The sequence below is a fragment of the Belonocnema kinseyi genome, chromosome 2 (genome assembly GCF_010883055.1).
Source record: "Belonocnema kinseyi isolate 2016_QV_RU_SX_M_011 chromosome 2, B_treatae_v1, whole genome shotgun sequence".
NCBI lineage: Eukaryota > Metazoa > Arthropoda > Insecta > Hymenoptera > Cynipidae > Belonocnema > Belonocnema kinseyi.
In genome coordinates this window covers 108965418-108986721 of record NC_046658.1, presented here as the reverse complement: position 1 = coordinate 108986721, position 21304 = coordinate 108965418, and the positions used below count along the sequence as shown (strand labels likewise).

Genomic DNA, 21304 nt, shown 5'->3' with positions numbered 1-21304 from the left:
AAAAAGTTTTATTTTTTCTCAGCCATGCTAAAAGTGAGTTTATAAATTTTTTTTGTGAATAAATTATGAAATTATTTGAAGAAATAGCTTAAACAAAACTTGACTCGGATTTCGAAAACCTATCCAACAGATTCATAATCAGGGGCCTTTTTTTTGACTTTTTGAAAAAGAGGGAGCTCGGGGATCTATTAGTGCATGCATAAGTGAAGGAATACATAAAAAAAGTATCACCTACATACCTTTCTCTAACTACAGTAGTCGCACTCGTCGTAGACGTTGGCGACGTCGTCGCCGACTTTTGCTCAGAGCCAGTTCCGGGTCCTTGAACACTAGAAATCGCTTTGGGCACAAGAACAGGCGTGGAAGGTTGCGTGACGCTACTTCCATTTGTAGCCAGAGGAACCGTGGCTCTCTGTTGTGGGGGAACTCCGGCACTAGGTGGAGGACTTCCGGTGGGTGGCAGCCTATTCATTAAAGTCTGCAGCATATCTTCGATCTTGGCGAGTTTCTGGTTCACCCGTTGAACTTCGAGCTTCAAATCCACCTTGACCTCGAGAACAGCTGCCAGGATTTCACGCTCGTGACTCGGTTGCGTGATCAGGCCACCATCGTAGCTCTCAAGCCTTCGCAGCTGGAGTTGTTTGGATTCTACAGTCAAGGTCGTAGCTGGAGGATGTTCTTTTCCAACGTCTGGGGATTCCTCGATGGTTCCCCCGAGTTTGCCTAATTTTGGGAAGACCTTGTTGGTACTGACACTGGAACTAGGTCGGGAATCTCGCGCACTTAGAGACCGTTTGAACGTATCCGTTCCAGTTCCAGCCTCACTGCTGGAATCCAAACTCGAACTGCCTGTAGACAATGAGGGAAAATTAATATTAGGAAAAAGGAAGACATGTTTCTGTAGCATAGCCAACTTACTCATAGGCGGGATTCTTATCGCAATTATTTTCATTATTCTATATGTAAGCTTAGATCTCTTTTATGATAAGGGTTGGTTCAAAAACTACGTTAGGCTATTTTAGAAAAAATTTCCAACCCCCCCCCCCTTTCTTCGTCACAGATCGTCATAAGATTTCTCTGAAAATTGGGTAATAATATGAGAATAAAATATTTACAGTTTCAATAAATAAATCAAATTAATTTTAGACCAAACAGTTGCATTTATAACCAAATAGTTAAATTTTCAACCTACATACAAAATATTGTTGAATGTTCAATCCAGAATGCCAAATTTTAAAAGAAAGTTGCATTTTCAACGAAGACAGATGAATTTTCAACCAAAAACTTTTATTCAACCGAAGGGAATAATTTTTTAACAAAATAGTTGAATTTTCAAGCCAAAAGGCAAATTTTTTAGAAGACAGTAAATGGCTTTTCTAGCATAAAAGCTGAATTATAAATCCAAAGACATAAAAAGAAAGAAGGACAACAAAACAGCAAAATTTTTTTTTTAATTTTACATAAAAAATGTAATATTTAATCAGAAAGATTAATTCTCAACGAAAAATCTATGAGTTGATATTTCAACAAAAAAATATTTTAATTTTAAAGAAAAAACAGTTAAGTTTAACAAAAAATGAATTATTCTCAATAAACCAAGGAATATGAATGTTCAGCCAAGAACTTCTCCACCAAGAAAGATAACTTTTTAACCAAGGGGAACAAACTTTATATATAAAAAGATGCATTTTCAACAAAGCAGTTGAATTTTCGAAAAAAGATGAAATTTGAGCAAAATCGTTAAAAACCGAACCTACCAAGATAAATTTTCAATCAAATAGCAGAATTTTCAAAACAAAAAAATTATCAACCAAAAACAATTGCATTTAGAACCAAATAGTTGAATTTTAAGACCAGGAAGACGATTGTTTTAGGAACAATTTGAATTTTCAATTCATAAGGACGAGTTTTTTTTATCCAAAAAGACGATTATTCAATAAAACATTTTAGAATAATTTTCTACAAAGAATAAAATAGTTTATATTTAAACCAAAAAAGAATAATAGTGGACTTTTCAAATAATTATTATTTATAAATAATTTCAAATAATTCAGTTTGCAAACAGGGAAAAAAGAGGAATTCTTTAAAAAAGGAGAAAGATTGTGAAGCGTACATTTCGTACAACTTGTAAAATAAAACCACTAATTTTCATTTTGTCAAGAATTTCAAAAAATTGTTTACATTTATATTTTCCCTGTCAGATGTTATATTCTACGTGAATCCCTCACTCGTCGTCACAAATCGCTATAAAATTTTTTACCTCGTTTTTTTCCCCCGTTTGAAAATTCAACTATTAATTTTTTTCATTAAGAATTATTTTTTTTTGGTTGGAAATTAAAGTGCTCTGTTGAAAGTTGATTGACTTAATTAAAAATTCATTTTATTGGTTAAAAATTTAACAATTTTACTGAAAATTCAACTACTTAGTTGAAAGTTAAATTACTTTGTTAAGCATCCCTTTTATTAGTTTAAAATCCAGTTCTTCCCTTGAAAAGTTAACTTTTTTGTAGAAAATTGGTCTTTTTAACTTAAAAATTAAACTTTTTTGTTGAAATTTCGCCTGTATGGATTGAACATTATATTCATTTTTTCGAAAATTCAACCATTTGGTTAACACTTTTTTCTCTATTGAATGAAAAATCTTTTTTGGTTGAAAGATCGTCTCTTTTAGTAGAAATTTAATCGTTTTCAGTTAAAAGTGCAACTGTTTGGTTAAAAATTAATCTGTTCTGATCAGCGAGTCAACTGTTTTGTTGAAAACTCGTATTTTTGGTTCATTTCTACTGTTATTTATTTTAAACTAAAATCTTTGTAGTTTGAAAATTCCTCCCTTTTCTTTGATAGTTGAACTATTTGGTCCAAAATGGATTGTTTTGCTTCTTGAAAAATCAACTATTTGTTTGAAAAATACATTAATTTTATTTAAAATTGGTTCCTCTATTACTACCCAATTTTCGCGAAAAATCTAGAAAATCAGATTCAGGTTTGCAAGATTTCGGAGATATAGAGTTGAAAAACAGTTTCAAATCTCAACATAATTTTTTCAAATCTTCATAAATCTTTGCGAATCTATCCTTGCGCATTTAAGATTCCCGGGGTTTCCAGGTCAAGCTTTTCAATTTTCCCAGCAACTTAAAGTAACATATGTATATTTTTCTCTGAACGCAAACATTTATTTTAATCCATGACGTTCATCCTAAACATCCCCTAACACAACTGAGCAAAAAATTGCAAAATAAATAAATTTTGAAACAAATATTTAAATTTCCACCAAAAATATCGATTTTTTGACAAAAAATGGAGTTATTAAACTTTCAGTTAAAAAAGTTAATTTTCAACAAAAAATAACGGAATTTCAAGAGGATAGTTAAATTTTCAACTATAATAGTTGAATTTTAAACTAAAAAGATCAGTTTTCAACTAAAACAATGACCCTTCAACTGAAACAGTTGAATTTTTAACAAAAGAAAAAATTAATTTGTACTAAAAAAGTTACATTTAAGTTAAAAATATTAGTGTTAAACCAAAGAAATACATTTTCAACTAAAACTATAGAATATTGAATTGGAATAAGTTAAATCTTAATTTTTTTAAATCACGTTCCACAAAAAAACTAACTTTCTAAACAATAGTTACATCTTAAAACAAAGTGATTAATTTTTAACTAAAATTGAAAATCTCTAACTGAAATAATTGAATTTTAAACCAGAAAGATGAATTTTCAACTAAATTGAATAATCTTTAACCCGGATAGTTGACTTTCGACAAAATAGATGAATTTTCAACCAAGAAGGTTAATTTCTATCAAAAAATATATATTTTCAACTATAGAAAATCATTTTTCAACCAAAAATTCAATAATTAAATTTTTATTCAACAAATAAATGTTCAATCAGAGATTAATTTTTAACTAAAATTATGGAATTTCCACACAAAAAATTAATTGTTAACTAATGAGTTTAACTTTTAATGAAATCATTTTATTTACAACCTAACCGATGAATTTTAAACTAAAATGATAATTTTTTAACAGAAAAAAAAAGGATTTTCACACGAAAAGATTAACTTACAAATAAAAAGATGATTTACTATCGCAAAAATCGATTTTTAACCAAATATGTGGATTTCAATAAAATTTGAATGATTGCAAATCATTTTAAATATTTTTAATTTATGTCGAATCTTTTGAAAACTTCTAAATATGTCTTAAAATTACCCAAACTTTTTCTGTAATTTTAAAAGTATTCAATTATTATCTGTACAACAAAACTCAACAATTTCAACAAATAATTTTTTTTAAAAAGAAAAGGAATTAGAGTTGCAACATTCAAAAATTAAAAGTTCTTCGAAATTTTAACAATTCAAGGCTTTCTATGTCAAACAATTCAGTTTCAAATTGTTTACTTTGAAATTTTTGGCTTCAATTTACTCGCCTTAAATAACCAGTCAAATATTACTAAATATTAAATCCTTATTCTTTGTCCCAATAAAAAAAAAATAAAAAATGTAATGGGTTCAACATAAATTTTTTTAGACTGAAACGATATTTTTAAATTAATTAAAGTCTTTACTTCACGAATATATTATTATGAAGTCATTTTTAAGCTGAAAATAGTTTGTAAGGTTTTAATCGGACTTTTATTTATTTATTTTTTTTTAATGACAAAAACTTTCGCATTGAAAGAGTTTAATTTTTAACGTTATAATCTTGAAATTCTTAAATTTTTTTAGAATCGTTTTATCCAATCAATTATTATTGACTTGTTAATACTTAAAGTACAGATCCACTTAAAAATTGTTTCATTTATTTATATTTACAGTTGGTAAAATAAAAATGTTGTTCATAAAAAATTTTCAACTTCAAATGCTTTTGATTTTTTTTGTTAAGTCTTCAAGCTGCATTTAAAAATTCTTCAAATTAAAAATAATATTTTCTAATTAGGCTTTCAGTGTCTCTAGCGATTCTTAGGAACAAAATTCAAGGTATTACAAACCTTAGTGAAAGCTTGAAATTTCGGTGAAATCTTTGAGAAATCTTTTGGCATTTTTCAAAGCTTTTGTAAAATATTTAAAATTCTTGAAATCTTTGTGAACTCTTTCTTTAATCTTTGTTTGCGAAATCTTTTGTGTTTGTTTAAAATCATTGAAGTCTTTTTAAATCTTCTCAAATGTGTTGAAACCTTTTGAAATCGCTTAAAATCTTTGAAATGTTTTGCAAATCTTAAAATCTTTTGAAATCCTTATGAATTCTTTAAAGAAATTGTGAAATCTTCTCTAAGTCTTTTGTATTCGTTTAAAATCACTGGAATATTTTAAATCTTTGTAATCTTTGAAATTTACGAAAACTTTGTAAAAATTTTTTTTAATCTTTATAAAAGCTTTGAAATATTATTGAAATTTTTTTTAAATTTTTGTTCTCGAAATCTTTTCTTTTCGTTTGAAATTATTAAAATCTTTTCAAATCTTCTAAAATTTGTTGAAACCTTTTGAAATCATTCAAAATCTTTTAAATCTTTTGAAATATTTGAAATCTGGTGTACTGTACCCTTAGTTGAATCTTTTAAATTCTTGAAATGTTTTGAAATCCTTGATAATTCTTTAAAATATTTGAGAAATCTTTTAAAATCTTTTCAAGCATTTTTAAATCGTTTAAAATCTTTTAAATGATTTGAAATCCTTGCAATCTTGTATACTGCACCCTTGTTGAAATCTTTGAAATTCTCGTATTGTTTTGAAATCTTTACAAACGTTTTATGAAATCTTTGAAACTTTTGTGAAATCTTTTGACATCTCCTAAAATATTGGGAAGTTATTTAAAATCTTTTGAAAGTTTTAAAATCTTTATGCAATGTTCGAAATCTTTGTGAAATCTTTGTGAATTCGTTAGAATTATTTAAATGATTACAAATCTTAGTAAAATCTTTTGATATCTCCTAAAAAAGTTTGAAATTGTTTAAAATCTTTGAAATGTTTCGAAATCTTAGAAATGTAGTTTAATATACTCTTTTTTAAATCATTAAACTATTTTGTAAGTTTTTAAATCGTTGTGAAATGTTCGAAATCTTTCGGGAATTTTGGTGAAAACTTTTTAATCTAGTGTACACGCCTTTTTTGAATGTTTGAAATCCTTGAAATCTTTTGAAATGTTTGTAAAATCTTTCTTGAATCTTTGTATGGAAAATTTTTTGTATTCATTAAAGTCATTGAAATCGATTCAAATTTTTGAAATCTTTGAAATCTGTTGTACTTTACCCCTTTTGAAATCTTTGAAACCCTTTAAATCTTTAAAGTTTTACAATGTTTGTGAAATTGCTGTGAAATCTTTATTGGAATCTGGCGTGCGCGCTTTTTGGAAATCGCTAACATCCATGAAATCTTTATGAAATTTTAAAGACATTTAAAACGGTTTGAAATGTTTGAAATCTTTAGAAATATTTTGTCACCTTTTGAAATCTGTTGTAAACTCAAAAACCGAGTGGTTTTCGTGAAAAAATCAAGGAGATTTCCAGGTTTTCAAGGTCACTAGACACCCTGGGCTTTATGAACTGTATGATATCAGAATTGAAAATGATAATTCAACTGATTACTTAAAAACTGTTGAAATCGAACTTTGACAGATTTTTTTTCTAAAGATCTTTAAAATTCCTGGTTAAAAAATAAATACAGACATTTCCCGGTCCAGCGGGCACTCTGTGTATTTCTTTGTAGAAACTATCTGTCTAAAATAAAAACGATACCTACTTTCTAAAATTCCTCGTTTCAAGACAGGATAAATGAGGAGTAAGCGAATAAAACGTGATAAATAGAATTTTTGGAAAAATTACAAAAGTTATTGTTTCTGCAGCTTTGAAATATCATTTAAAAAATATCCAGAGAAAAAAATTATTAAAATAATGAGAACTTGAATTTTTTGCGAGCAGAAGTAAATTCCCGGTTATTTTAGGTCTTTCCCCGTTTTCCGGTAAAGTTGCCACCTTGTGAAACGCGATTAAATAAAAGTGACCCTTGCCGCTCGCTCACCTTCTTCTCCTTTCCTCGATTCTTAAAATCCTGACAAAAATGTTCTACTGCTGGTCATTACTTTCATTATTCTTAAACTTCTGCATCAACTCAGCATGAAACGGATAAGGATAAGCAGAAAACGTGCCGATTTTTTCCCCGTTAACGTAGTTATATGACTTGAAGCACTTTTCGCAGAAAAAGCAGGGATCGTGTGGCAATCTGTCATTATTGGTCGTGATCCACCGAACACTGAACATACCGCAAGTCATGCAGTATTTGTTAATATAAGGCTTTATGCGCTCTATTCTCGGATAGGAAGTGACAGACAAATGATCGTTGCAATTCAGCAACCTCGCATCACTAAAAACGATCAGATGCTCGCAATTTCCCTGATGTTGGTAAACCCATGGAAACCCAAATCTCAGATTCAGAGAATCTATTTTCGTATCTTCCATACAGGCAGTTTGAAAAGAACCAATCTTGCGTGCACTTGCCCACTCTCTAATCACTTGGCTGTTATCTTTATTTTCCGGATCTCTCATATCGTTGTAAAAGATCCCTTCGATGAAGAAGAAGGCCGAGTTGTAAATCTCCTTTGCTGATGGTCCGGGTTTGAGGACAGGTTTCTCACTCACATCAGTTGTAATAGAAAGATCAGAAATGCACGAAATTTTATCTCTGAGGTCAGCCAGTGTCTGTGATCCGAGAATTGAGACGACATTACTCAGGGAGACTTTTATTAACTGAGCAGTCGTTTTGTTGTAAACTCTGTGTTTAAAGGGCGCGTAAATTCTGATATATACCAAGAAATCTTTACCTGGAACTGCACTAACTAATCTGGAGGGATCTTCCTCGTGTTTTACACATATTTCGCTCCGGTATTTTGTAGACCTCTTCATGGGTTTCATTCCTATGGTACTTTTCTGCAATTCTGTTAGCGTTTTAAGAGGCACGTCTGGAATCGTCGATGCTTCTAAAAGTTCTTTACTCCACGACTTCATATGGCCGTATTCAATAACTTCATTGGCTATTGTCAGGTTATCAATGCTGCAGTATTCTTTTAACATATTGAAATCTTCCTCCTCAATATTCGCTCCCATTGAATCAGAAACGGATCTTTGTACCTTCGGTGTGTCGACTGTGTAAAATTGTTCTTTTAAGGTTGCGTAGTTTGTGAAGTAGGTGCTCAAATTTACTTTTGGAGAAGCGTGATAAAGTTGTTCGTAAAATACGGACGGCTGAGACATTTTCGTAGTTTTTGTTTGTTTGTAATATTAAATAAAAATCTTTCTTCGTTTTCAAAACGTATCAGAATTTGTTAGGTTATGCTTACTTTTGAACCGGTTTCACGGGTTTCACACATCGAGGTTATACTTATATTTATAAATCTGATTGTATATAGATTACATGTAATCTGCAGTTAAGCAATTTAATTATATTTTATTTCAATATTAGAAAAAATATCTTTGCTTTCGCTTCAAATCCGCACACTTTTTCAACGTGAACGACATAAACAACAACCCGGATATTTTTGTTTTAGGTTATGTTCGATGTCGACTATTCGATTGTTTTTCGATATATCCGGTGATTTAAATAATGCTTTTCGTCGGACTCTTTAAGGGCATGTGATACAGTTTCCCCGGCTTTTTTCCACAAAAATTAAAATTTTTAAAAACTGAATTCGGAGATGCTATAAAATATCATAACGGACGTCCCCGGACTCTTTTTTGAGGGATAATAACAAAAAAATTGATTGTGCTAAATAAAAATTCGATACTATTTCCTAAGCGCTATGCAAATTAATCACATTTTGCTAAATTAAAACTTTTTGAATTAACCTACAAAAAAGTGTGTGGGGACGTCCGTTAGCATGTTCACTATCATTTCCCAAATTTTTAAGACAAAATATTTATTATTCTAGAAAAAAAGCCGGGGGAACCTAAAGCTGGTAAAATCGACAATCTTCTAAGTATCACATGCCCTTAAACTGATGTTAACGAAATGTTTTATTTTGAATTGAATGCTATAAATTCGAAATTTATTCAGAAATAATAAGAATTACCTTTATTTTGAGGCGATTAGTTCAAAATTTAATCAATAAATCAATTTTCTTAAAGATAAAAATTCCAGGTTTTTTCCAGGTATCTCAAGATTTTCACAGATATAATTTTTCATAGCATGGAGCCATTCATGTATTCTGCATTTTTTAAAACAATCGATTCAGAATATGTGCACAATTTCACGAGTATATGATAAATAATGTTTTCTTCAGTTCTTGTAAATATCGAAATGCGTAAAAATAATAATATTTGTATGTAAAATTAAATAACTCTTTTTCTATTTATGAAAGTAACTTTATTAAAGGATAAGTAATTAATAGTACAAGTTTCTAGGAATTTAATTAATATATTTAAATTAAAAATCTTTGACAAGTTGTCAAATAATAAAAAATAATAATGATAAATAGATTTTTCACAAAAATAGGGAAATATATTTTCAGAAGTAAAACTAATGTAGGTACTATATTTTTCGTTAAATAAATCAATTTTCAACAATAAACATTTTTAATCAATTTGTTGAACTTTGAGCCAAACAAGTGAAATTTTTACTGAAATTATGAATCTTCAAGTTTCATTTTTAACCTAGTAGTTTAATTATCTATCAAAACAGGTGAATTTTAAACATAATACATACATGGAAACCAAATAGAGAAATTTTCAACAACCACAAAATAAATTTTTAAACAAAGATTGTTCATTTTCAGTTCAAAAAAATAATGTTCAACCGAAAAAAAAAACGTAAATGCTTAACAAAATATTTAAATCCTAATAAAAAACCTAATAAACTAAATATATATTACAATCTACTAAATAAAATATATCAAAGCACTAGCGATTCTACTTTTGATTTTTTTAAAGGAAAATGCTACCTGACATAACAGGTAATTTGTTGTTGATAAAATAATTACAGGGGTAATTATTATATTTCTTTTATTTAAAATGTTTAAGTTTAAATAAAAGAAACTACTAAAAATCAATAAAAGTAATATAATAAAGGCATTAAAATAGAAAAAAATGCAATTAATTTTCTAGCAGTGATGAATAAAATGAAAAATAAGTAATTTTTAAAATTTAATAACATATTTCCTTACGTCTTTTTATTGTATCAAATAAGTTATATTTTCACGTACCAGCACGCGTTTCTTGGTCTACTAATATTCCATGCAAGCGAAAACGAAATAAAATATATTTAAACTGAAAAGATTTGCATTCCTGATGGAATGCGAGTTTTAGTAAAACCTTTATTCACAATGAATAAGAAGAGTGAGTGCAAGAGAGATTCAATTTTGTATACAGGACAGTTTTCGTCCACAGTTTACAAAATAAATTGTAGACTTGAAAATTTTAATCAGTGGAATTAGTTCAAATATAAATATTACGTATATCAATTAAATATTTAAAAATCGATGAGGGTGGCCGCAAAACTTCATTTAAAAAAAAAACTTAATTTTTCTTGACTTTTCCCTGACTAATTTAATTTTACCTGACCACTCATTTTTTATAAATGGAATAAAACAATTTAAAATTCATAAATTGAAAATTTTATTATTAGCAGGGCTTAGGATAATTAAAGGTTAGGACAATTAAAGTTAAATTCAAAATAATTCAGATGAATTAAAAAATTGATAACAATTAAAAAATAGGAAAACATTAATTAATTTTAGTAAGTCCGCAATGCGATTAAAAAAATGAGAATGAATTAAACAAAAACTAAATATTATTTTAAATCCACTGAATTGAGTCAATGTAGAAGATCCCCTGTAATTAAAAAATAAAATAAAATGTAAAATAATTCAGAGTAAACTATTAAAAATTCAGGATGAGTTTCAAATAAATTAAGATGAATTGCTAAAAGTATTTGAAAATCACTTCAAATTGTTGAGAACCTAGAAAATGCATAACGTCTTGTGAATAAATTCATCACAATCCTTAGAAATTCCTTGCAATATTGTTAATCTCTTGAAAAAACCTTGGAGTTAAAAAAAACCTAAAATATTTCAAATCCTGTAAGATCTTTTAAAATCCTTTCAAACTTTTAACAACTCTTGAAAATGTAGTAAAATAATTAAAAATATCCTTAAATATTTCCAATCCTTTAAAACCCTTGAAATCCCTTAAAATTTTTTAAAGCTCTTTAAAATTCCTTGAATTTAAACAGAATCAATCAAATTCCTTAAAATCCCTTTAAATTATTGAAATTAATACAAAAATCCTTCGGAATCTCTTAAAATATCCTATAATCTATAAAAAAATTAAACCTTTGAAAATACCTTCAAATGTTTAAAAATATTTGAAATCCTACAAAATCCCGCAATGAATAAATTCTTTGAAATATATGAAAATATTATAAAATCCCGCGAAATTACATCAAACGTGACGATAGTTCCTAAAATCTTAGGAAATCGATTAAAATATATCTTGAAATCTTTTTAAATTTCTTAAAATCATTCAAGTCCTTGGAAATCTGATAAGATCTCTTGGAATCTTTAACATTATTCTCCGCATGATATATTTTCAGACCCCCCCTCCCTGAATAATTAAAAATACCCTAAATTATTTGAAATCCTATTAAATCACTGAAATTATTTGAAAATTCTATGGAATCTTTTAAAATACCCTAAAATGTATCAAATCCTTTAAAATCTTGAGAAATTCCTTGACATTTTTAATGCTCTTGAAAATTTCTTGGAATAAAAGAAACTAAAATATTTTAAAGCATTTAAAATGTTTTGACATCCTTTGAAACATTTTAAAGCTGTACAAAATTCCTTGAAATTAAAAAAATTCCTATAGGAAATTTATTAAAACATAACTTGACTGCTTTCAAAATTCCTTAAAATCATTAAAATCCTCGGAAATCTGATAAAGTCTTTTAAATTCTTTAATACTATTTTAAATCCTCATAGGTCCTATAAAATCGTTTCAAATTTTCCAAAATTCTAGAACATTTTTGAAAACCTTAAAATTTTTCAAATCCTTTGAAATCTTTTGAAATTTTATAACACTCTTAAAAATTCCTTGGTATATTTCAAAGTACCCTAAAATATTGCTAAAAAATTGAGGACTTTATTTTTTAAAAAGTTTCTAAAAAGTGATTTTAGAATAAAGTGACTGTGTGGCAGTTACTTAATGTACTTCTTATAGAAATTCCCTGACTTTTACCATTTTTTTCGAAATCCCTGACTTTCTTCAATCAACCAAATTCCCGGATTTTCCCCTGATTTTCAGGTTTTCCCTGATCTGCGGCCACCCTTATTGATAAAATCACTTTTAAAAATAATTACCTAATAATCTACCCCATTTACTGGGTCTTGGACGAGCTGGGGTAGTTTCATCAGTCGAGGGCAACTTCCGGATTTGAATTTCTTTAGTTTCCCCTTCTTTTCCCTCCTTGGTGTCGCCCTTTTCCACATCAGCGTGCCTTTCTCTACGAAACCTGCGTAGAATAAAATAATTTTTTATTGTAAAAATTCAATTTTCAATAAAATATCTTTAATAGCATTCTACGGAAACGGCATTTCCAGTTTAGATAATAGACTCAGAATTTTGCGACAATATACCAGGTAGGAAGATATTCTTATGATTTACAGATTTTCGGACTACATGGTTTTGTACGTGGGTTTTTTACGTTGCGGTAATTTTATTGTTTCTTTTTTTAAATTATTTAAGAATTATATTAGTGTATGGAATTTACTACTCAGGCTCTTAGGGACATAATTCCAGCGGTGTTCACGAGCAACCTACTTTGGTGTGCCTACGGGATAAAAATATATTTTTTATGGTAGTACATTATAATGCAGTACAAAATATATAAATTATAAAATATAAAATATAATTAAGACGTCAATGCAATAGAAACTTTCGCATGTTTTATGTAATTAACGACCTAGAAGGATTTCTTGACATTTTAAATTTCTTTATGAAAAAGAGTTGAATATTTTTTATAAAGGGCCATCCATAATTTAGGTAACATATTTTTGGCCTATTTACCTCCCCCCATAATTAAAAAGTAAAGAAATTGTTTGGACGTCCAACCCTAACACCCGGCCTATGCCAATTTTACTGTTCACAATTTAATAATTTACAATTGAAAATGTATAAAATTCAGCTTTAAATCTTAAAAATCCAACTGTTCCGAAAAAATATTCAAAATTGTATTAATTTCTATTATACACATTAAATATTGAAGAGTCTTCACTTGCAAATGCGGAAAATTGAAGAATTCTAAATTGAAAATCGTTAAAACTGAATAATTTACAATTGTAAGTCTTCAAAATTCAACTATTAAACAACGTTAAGATTTATATACCTAGAAAATATGAATCTTGAAAATTAAATAATTTTCAATTCGATATGTAAAAAATACAAAAATTTTCAATTGCAAATCTTCCAAATTGCGAAACTTTGAATTATTTTAAATCTTCAAAATTGTAGAGATTTCAATTTTCAAAATTTACAGTTTAAAATGATTCCAGTTTTAAGTTTTACAATTAAACATTCTGTAATTTTGACGATTTATATTTGAAACTTCTTCAGTGTAGAAAATTTAGAATGGAAAACTCTTTTAATTACAAATCCTAAACATTTAAGAATTTTCCATTGTAAATCTTAAAAGTTGAACTACGTATCCAAAATTATATAATTTTAAATTGTAAATGTTAAAATTTGTGCAATTTCATCAATTTGGAAGATTTCCAATTAAAAACTTGACTTTTAATCTTTAAAATAATCCAAATTCAGAAGTTTAGATTTATACATTTTTAAAATTGAAGAGTTTTCAGTAGAAAATCCTAAAAATTGAAGAACTTTCGATTGTACATCTTTAAAAGTGAATTAAATATTTTTTTAAACATTAAAAATCACATGGCTTAAAATATAAATCTTAAAACTGAATGTTTTTCTAGTGAATATTATAAAAATTCTGAAATCTTTCATGAATTTCTTCAAAATTGTAGAAATTTGAATTGTAAATCTTGAAAATGCAAGAGTTTTTAATTTTGAAAACTTACAATTAATAATTCTATAACTTTAATGATTACAACTCGAAATTTCATGAATTAGAAGGATTAAATATTTTTCCAAAAGATTCAATATTAGGTAACTTTAAATATAAATCTTTAAAATTGAATAATTTTTAATTCAATGTTATAAAAATTCAAGAATGTTCAATGAATCTCTTCAAAATTGTAGAGCTTGAATTGCAAATACTAAAAATTAAAATTTTGTAATTTTCAAAATTGACAAAAAAAAATTCAATAAGTTTGATTATTAAAATTTGAAATTTTATCAATTAGAAGGATTTACAATCAAAAACTTGACTTTTGATCCTCAAAATATTCCAAATTTAGGGTATTTTACTTATACATATATAATTGAAGAATCTTTAATTGCAAATCCTAAAGAGTAAAGAATTTTTCATTGTAAATCTTTGAAAGTGAATCAAATAATTTTTAAAACATACCAAATTACTTAACTTAAAATCTAAATCTAAAAAATTGAATAATTTTCAATTTAATATTATAAAAATTAAAGAATTTTCGATGAATCTCTTCAAAATGTTAGCAGTTTGAATTGAAAATACTTTAAATTGAAGAGTTTTTAATTTTGAAAATTAACAAATGAAAATTTATTAATTTTGTTTGACATACGAAATTTCATCAATTAAAAAGATTGAGAATTGAAAACTCGCCTTTTGTTTGTCAAAATAGTCCAAATTTAGGAATGTTTACTTATACATATTTTAAAATGAAGAATCTTTACGTGCATATCTTTAAAAGTAAATTAGATATATTTTAAAAAGCATTTAAAACTATATGGCTCAAAACATCAATAATAAAAATAGAATAATTTTTAGCAGAGTATTATAAAAATTGACGAATTTTCAATGAATCTCTTTAAAATTGTAGAACTATGAAATGCAAATATAAAAATTCACAAGTTTTTATTTTTTTAATTTACAATTAAAAATGATGTAATTTTAATGATTATTCATCGAAATTTATTTTTTTTTTTGAAAATTTCGAATTATAATGACTTTCGATCTCCAAGAAAATGTTCAAGATGAAGATTCGAAAAGATGTTCGAAATTCTATGATTTAAAAGTATAAACATTCAAAATTAAACAAGTTGAAATATCATTATTGGAACAAAACAAAAAACCGTTTCTTGAAACAAAGAGATTTCTTTGAACCAAGAGAAATTTTTTCAAATCAAAGAAATTTGTTTTGATTAAGAACCAATGAATATTTTTCTTTGATTCAACGAGATTTTGTTTAATTGAAAGAATTTTATTCTGAATATTTGTCTTTTAATAACATTTCGTTATGATATGAAATACTAAACTAACTCATGAAATTATTTCTTAGCTTCTGCTTCCTTCTCTGAAAAAAATTAGAGAATTTCTTTTTGCGGATTTTGAATAAAATGGGGGGGGGGATTGTTGCCCTCCAGCATGCAAAAAAAAATTCCCATGCATTTTTGGACCACCCTACTGTCCACAGATCACTGAAAGAGGTTTAAAATTAAAATCTTATAAAAGCCGATGAACGATTACGATCATAATGGTCCAAACTCTTAATTGAAAATATTTAACAACAATTTAGAAGACTGAAATTCTTTACTAAAGGTTTAGTTTGACTTTCTGTTCAATCTGTCGTCAAATCTAGAAAAATAGAAGACCAAATCTGAAGGTGTATTTAGTAAATAGTACAATTCCGAAGCCACATAAATTCTTTAAAATAAATTAGGAGTAGAAGGCATTTCAAATGGTGAAAAGATTTTGTTTTTATGGATACTTTCCTACAGAAGGATAGCAAAAAATCAAAGCACTATTTTAATTATACCGAAATTCAAGGCATAATAACATTATTACAATCCTTTATTGTAATTACAATAAATTTACCCCCCCCCCCCCTATTGAACAGATGGTAAAATGTTCTAAACCTTGTGCCTCCCAAAAAGTTGTTAAGTACTTTCTGGATGGCCCCTAATATAATAATAATAATATGATAATTCTTTATAATTTATCAAAACTATGTTAGTCATTTAATCTTCTCTTAAGATTTCCGATTTTATTTTTTACCTTACTTTAAAAAAATGATATCTTACTAAACCTAAGTAATTTAAAATACTTTTTCCAAACGAAGTTACATCATTGACACAATTTCATTATTTCAAGTTTGAAATCCTTATTGATAAATACATAAGAGGTATAATATTTACTAAATCTACATGACTAATATAATACTTTTCCGCAAGTTCCTTGTCTCACGCATATGCACAAAATTAATAATAAGAGTTAAGTATGTGATAAGATTGATAAGGAAAAGAGGATGCCAACAAGCTAAGGTCCTTTTAAATGATAATTTTTATTTTCTATTTTAATCTGCTGTTATTTTTTTTACATAATCATTTTGGTGAATTAGTTTTTTAATTTTGGCATTCTCTTTTGAATACTAGAGTGTGTTTGTCACATGCACTCCATTTTGCAAAAATATATGTATAGTAAAATAAAAAATTAAAAACTAAGATGCTTAAGGTTCGAGGATTATGGAATATTATAATGTCACTAATCGGTTATGTTTTTCAGATTTTAATCATTATTTTAATTAACTTCTACTTAATGACAATTGTTTTACTATTAAATAAATGTGTTAAAAATGCCAAAGGCTAATCGTATTTCAGGGTTTAATTATTCTAAGAAGTGTTTTATTACGAATATAAAAAGATTGGAATTTCATAAGGGGCCGTTCATAAAGTACGTTACCAATTCTCAAAATTCTCTTAAAATTCGCTTAACGTTCTCTTAAAACAGGAAAAATAGGGGAATTTTCAATAAAAAAAGTTAATTGTTAACCAAACAGTTGCATTAAAGACAAAATAGTTGAACTGTCAAGAAAAAGATACAAATTTTTAACCAAACAGATGAACTTTTAACTATAAAAGGTAACTATAAAAATAGATAAATCTTAAACCCATAAACATGCATTTTCAACCAAATGCGGGAATTTCAAATAAGAAATATTCAATTTCATCGAAAAACATGTAAATTTTCAAGTCAAAAAGACAAATTTTTTGGAAGACAGTTGAATTCTCACCAAAAAAGTGAATTTTTGTCTAAGAAATGACTTTTCTATCACAAAAAATTATTTTTTAACGTAAGAAAATTTTTTAATAAGTTCAATTAAACAAACAAATAATTAAATTTCCAACAAGAAAGATGAAATTTTCAACAAAAAGATTAATTTTTGACCAAAAAAGACGATTATTCAACAAAATTAAATAATTTTGAAACCAAAAATGTGAATTATCTTCAAAACAGTTAAATTTTCAACCGGAGAAGTAGAGTAACTTTAAATAAAGTTTTTCATTTTTCAATAAAAGAAGAATATAATTTGAAATAAAAAACAGTTGCATTCAACCAACGAAGACAAGTTTTCAATTAAATAGACTTAAAGAAAAACAGACTATTTTTTAACAAAATAGTTACATTTTTAACCAAAAAGGATGAATTTTTAAGCAATAAGATTAATGTTCTATCTGAAAAATAAATTTTTAACCGAATAGTGAAATTTTAAACTAGAAAATATCAATGTTCATTTAAAAATATCAATTGTTAATCGAAAATGTAATATTTACAGTTTTAATTACAAAAAACAGTTTTTAACAAAATAGTTCAATTTTCACCCAAAAGGAATGGATTTTTAACTAAAAGGTTAATTTTTTGACAAATGAGATTAATTTTATAAAAATGAAGCAGTGGAATTTTTAAGCAAAGAGATGAATCTTCCACCTAAAAAAATTTAATTTATAACAATTTAGTTCAACGAAGTAGTTGATGTTTGACCATAAAAAATGTCTTTTCAACCAAATTGCTGCATTGTCAATAAAATAATTAATTACAAATTTTGTTTTAAAGTTTCTTGAAAAAATGGGAGAAAAAGAAGAATCCTTTAAAAATGGGGAAAAAAGGAAAAAGCGTGTGAAATATGAAAATAATTTTCAAACTTATTAAGTTCGTAATGTTATTTCCTTTGCCCCTCCCCCTTCCCCAACCCTCTTATTTACTGTCGACCCCCCCCCCCTTCCCAGAAAATTGATAACATTTTTTATGGACGGCCTCTGAATCTTTGAAAAAATAAAATATTAATTTTTAGAGACAAAAGAGTGTAAATGTGTCGCTACATAAAAAATAGTGATACCATGAATTTGCTCAATGCAATTCTGATTTCGTGATTTGATAGTAGAATATGCTGAGAAATATTTATTAAAAAAAAAAAAAAATAATGCACATGTCACACTAAAAGGCATATATTTTACAGCACTCTAGCATTCGTAGAATTATAGAGATCGTCAAAATGATCAAATTCACAAAGACGTTGGATGACGCTTAGGCATTTCAATTCGAAAAGCATGAACTTAATTTTAATTTATGAAGTTCAGAAAAAAATCAATTTTTTAAAAACAAGAAAGTTTAAATGAAAATAAAACAGGGTGGCCACAAAACTTCACTTTCGAAATTCCCAGACTTTTTTCTCACTAATTTTTCATTAATGTAGTAAAACAATTTTAAATTTTAATTTAGAGATTTCGATTTATTATTTACATACCTTTCAAAGCTTAATTTACTTGAAAAAGTAGGCTATTTGAACCGTAAATGATTCAGAAAAAGTTATAAATGTAAAAAATTCGACTGATCCTAGTAAAATCTGAATTCAGTGGAACTTAGGAGAAATCAGAAGAATCAGATGAAATTCATAAAGATTCAAGAAAATTCAAATAAATTAATTCAGGATGAATTTCAAATAAAGTGTAAAATATATTTGAAATTTTTCAAATTTTTAGAACCCTATGAAATCCCTCACTTCTTGTGAATAAATTCAATGAAATCCATTACAATATTATAAAATCCCGTCAAATTCTATCAAATCTGATATTTTCTAAAATCCTGCAAAATTTATTAAAACACATAGAGAGTTTTGAAAATCCCCTAAAATCTTTTAAATCCTCCGAAATCTTATAAAATCCCTTAAAATATTTGATAATCTTTAAAATACTACGAAATCACTCAATTCTTGTAAATGAAATCTTTTTAATCCATTCTAATATTACAAAATCCTGTGAAATAACATAAAATCTCATATTTCCTGAAGTACTGGAAAATTGATCAAAATACTTTGAGAGCTTTTAAGGTGCGTTAGAATCATTGAAATTCTCGGAAATCTGATCAAATCCCTTGGAATCTTTTTAAATATTTTTAAAAGTTATAGACAAGTCCTGTAAAATCATTCGAAGTACTTTAAAACCACATAACAAAATTTTTAAATCCCTAATATAATAAAAATACCTCGAAATTATTTAAAATCTTTTTCGAAAACGTTTGGAATACCCTAAAATATTTCAAATCATTTGAAATACCTTGAAATTGTTGAAAACAATGAAAAATTCCTTTTGATCTTTTAAACTAACTTGAAATCATTTAAATCCTTTATAATACCTTCGAATGATTGAAATATATTAAAAACTCCTTGGAATCGTCTGAAACTACCTAAAATATTTCAAATCGTTTAAATTCTTGAAATAACTTGAATCTTTGTTAAGCTCTTGAAAATTTCTTAAATCTTTTAAAATACTCTAAAATATAAAATATTCTTTATGCAAAGAAATGTGACTAAAGTAATCTTTTAATTTTAAAAAGTGACTATAGTAACTTCATCTTCAAAAAGTGACTAAAAAGTAATTTGAAAATCCCAAGAAAATCCCCTGATTTTTCTCTGATTTTCAGGTATTCCCTGACTTGTGGCCACCCTGAAAACTCGTAATAAAAAAATTAAAAAATAGTCAAAGTAAGCGTTGCGCGCTAAAAAAAAGGGTTTCGTAGCCTATTAAGACGGTAATTATGTTTTTCAAATACACTCTTCGCCACACTTCACCGAGTTCTTCTACTTTAACTTCCCCAACTCCTTGCTACCTTAAATAATACTTCCCTAACCCTACTTTTCTTCTCCAGCCCTTACTTCCCCTTCGCTACTCACCATTTCCCCTAAGTCTCTCCTTTGATTCCCCCTCCACTCACTCTCCCCATCTTTCCTCTCCTAATTTACGCTCACTTCACTTACTGCCCTACCCTCATTTCCACTCACTTCCTCTACTACTCCGTGGCTAATTTCCTCTCACTTCCTTTTCCATACTTTCCTCTCACATCACATACTTCTCTATCCTTCATTTCCCCTCATTTTCCCTACTTTATCTCCCATAATTTCATCACACTTCCCTTACCTAATTTCGTTTTACTTCCCCTAATTCCTTTCTACTTATTTCCCCTAACTTGCCCTACCATAATTTTTCTAACTTCACCTACATCCCCTCTCTTACTTCCACTCCGCTAATTTCTCTCACTTTTCCTACTTTCCCACCTTTAATTTCTCCTCACGTGCTCTAATTTCTCAGTCCACACTTTCCTTACTTTGCCAACCTTAATTTTCTCTCACTATGCCTAATTTCCCACCCCTCTATTCCTCTTACTACCACTACTTTGCCTGCAATCATCTCCTCTCACTTCCGCTAATTTCGTACCCTTCACTTGTCTTACTGCCCCTACTTTGCAATCCATCATTTCCTCTCAATTCCACTACTTACCCTACGCCTAATTCCTTTCACTTACCTTACTTTCTCACCTTCAATTTCCTTTCACTTCACTTACTTTCCTACCGGAAATTTACCTTTTACTTCCACTATTTCCTCCCATGCTTTTCGTCTATCTTCTCCTATTTTCCTCCCCTTAATTTCCACATATTTCCTGTACTTTCTTACCTCTCATTTCCTCTTACTTCGCCTACTTTTCCTCCGTTCATTTCCTGTCACTTCCCCTGCTTCTCCACCCTATATTTCCTCTTAATTCCCTTACTCGTCCACCACTCAGTTTCCCTCAATTCCCCTAGATGGAAAAAAGTACGACTGACTAACGGATACCCGACCGGAACTGCAAGTGCTTCTGTCCAGGGCTACGAAACCCTAAACATTTCTATAACTGAGGACAGGAAAGTAAACATTCTTTTAAGCGAAATATTGATAATGTGGAAGAAATTAAAATGTATTAAAACTTTCATCATTTATAAAAAAATGCATATACGTAGATGTTCGATACATAAATGGACATTACATACGGAATTACGGATAAATGTACAAGATGGGTGAATATCTCTTGCATCTAAAATAACTGGTATGTCGATGAATGTATGTAT

The 21304-nt window shown here is 27.8% G+C and overlaps 2 protein-coding genes across 2 annotated transcripts in view; both read right to left on the bottom strand.

The window, feature by feature from the left end:
- The window catches only part of LOC117167051 (potassium voltage-gated channel protein eag), a 227636-nt gene that overhangs the window by 5834 nt on the left and 200498 nt on the right, over positions 1–21304 (bottom strand). Inside the window, exons 11-12 of the mRNA XM_033351630.1 lie at positions 12347–12498; positions 240–849 (exon numbers count right to left, since the gene is read on the bottom strand). Of these exons, the coding sequence (XP_033207521.1) occupies positions 240–849; positions 12347–12498 (762 nt within the window). The remainder of the gene's footprint in view (positions 1–239; positions 850–12346; positions 12499–21304) is intronic.
- Positions 7025–8491, bottom strand: LOC117167054 (snRNA-activating protein complex subunit 3). Its single transcript, XM_033351632.1, has one exon. The coding sequence runs from the start codon at positions 8247–8249 to the stop codon at positions 7065–7067; it is 1185 nt and encodes a 394-aa protein (XP_033207523.1). The 5' UTR covers positions 8250–8491; the 3' UTR covers positions 7025–7064.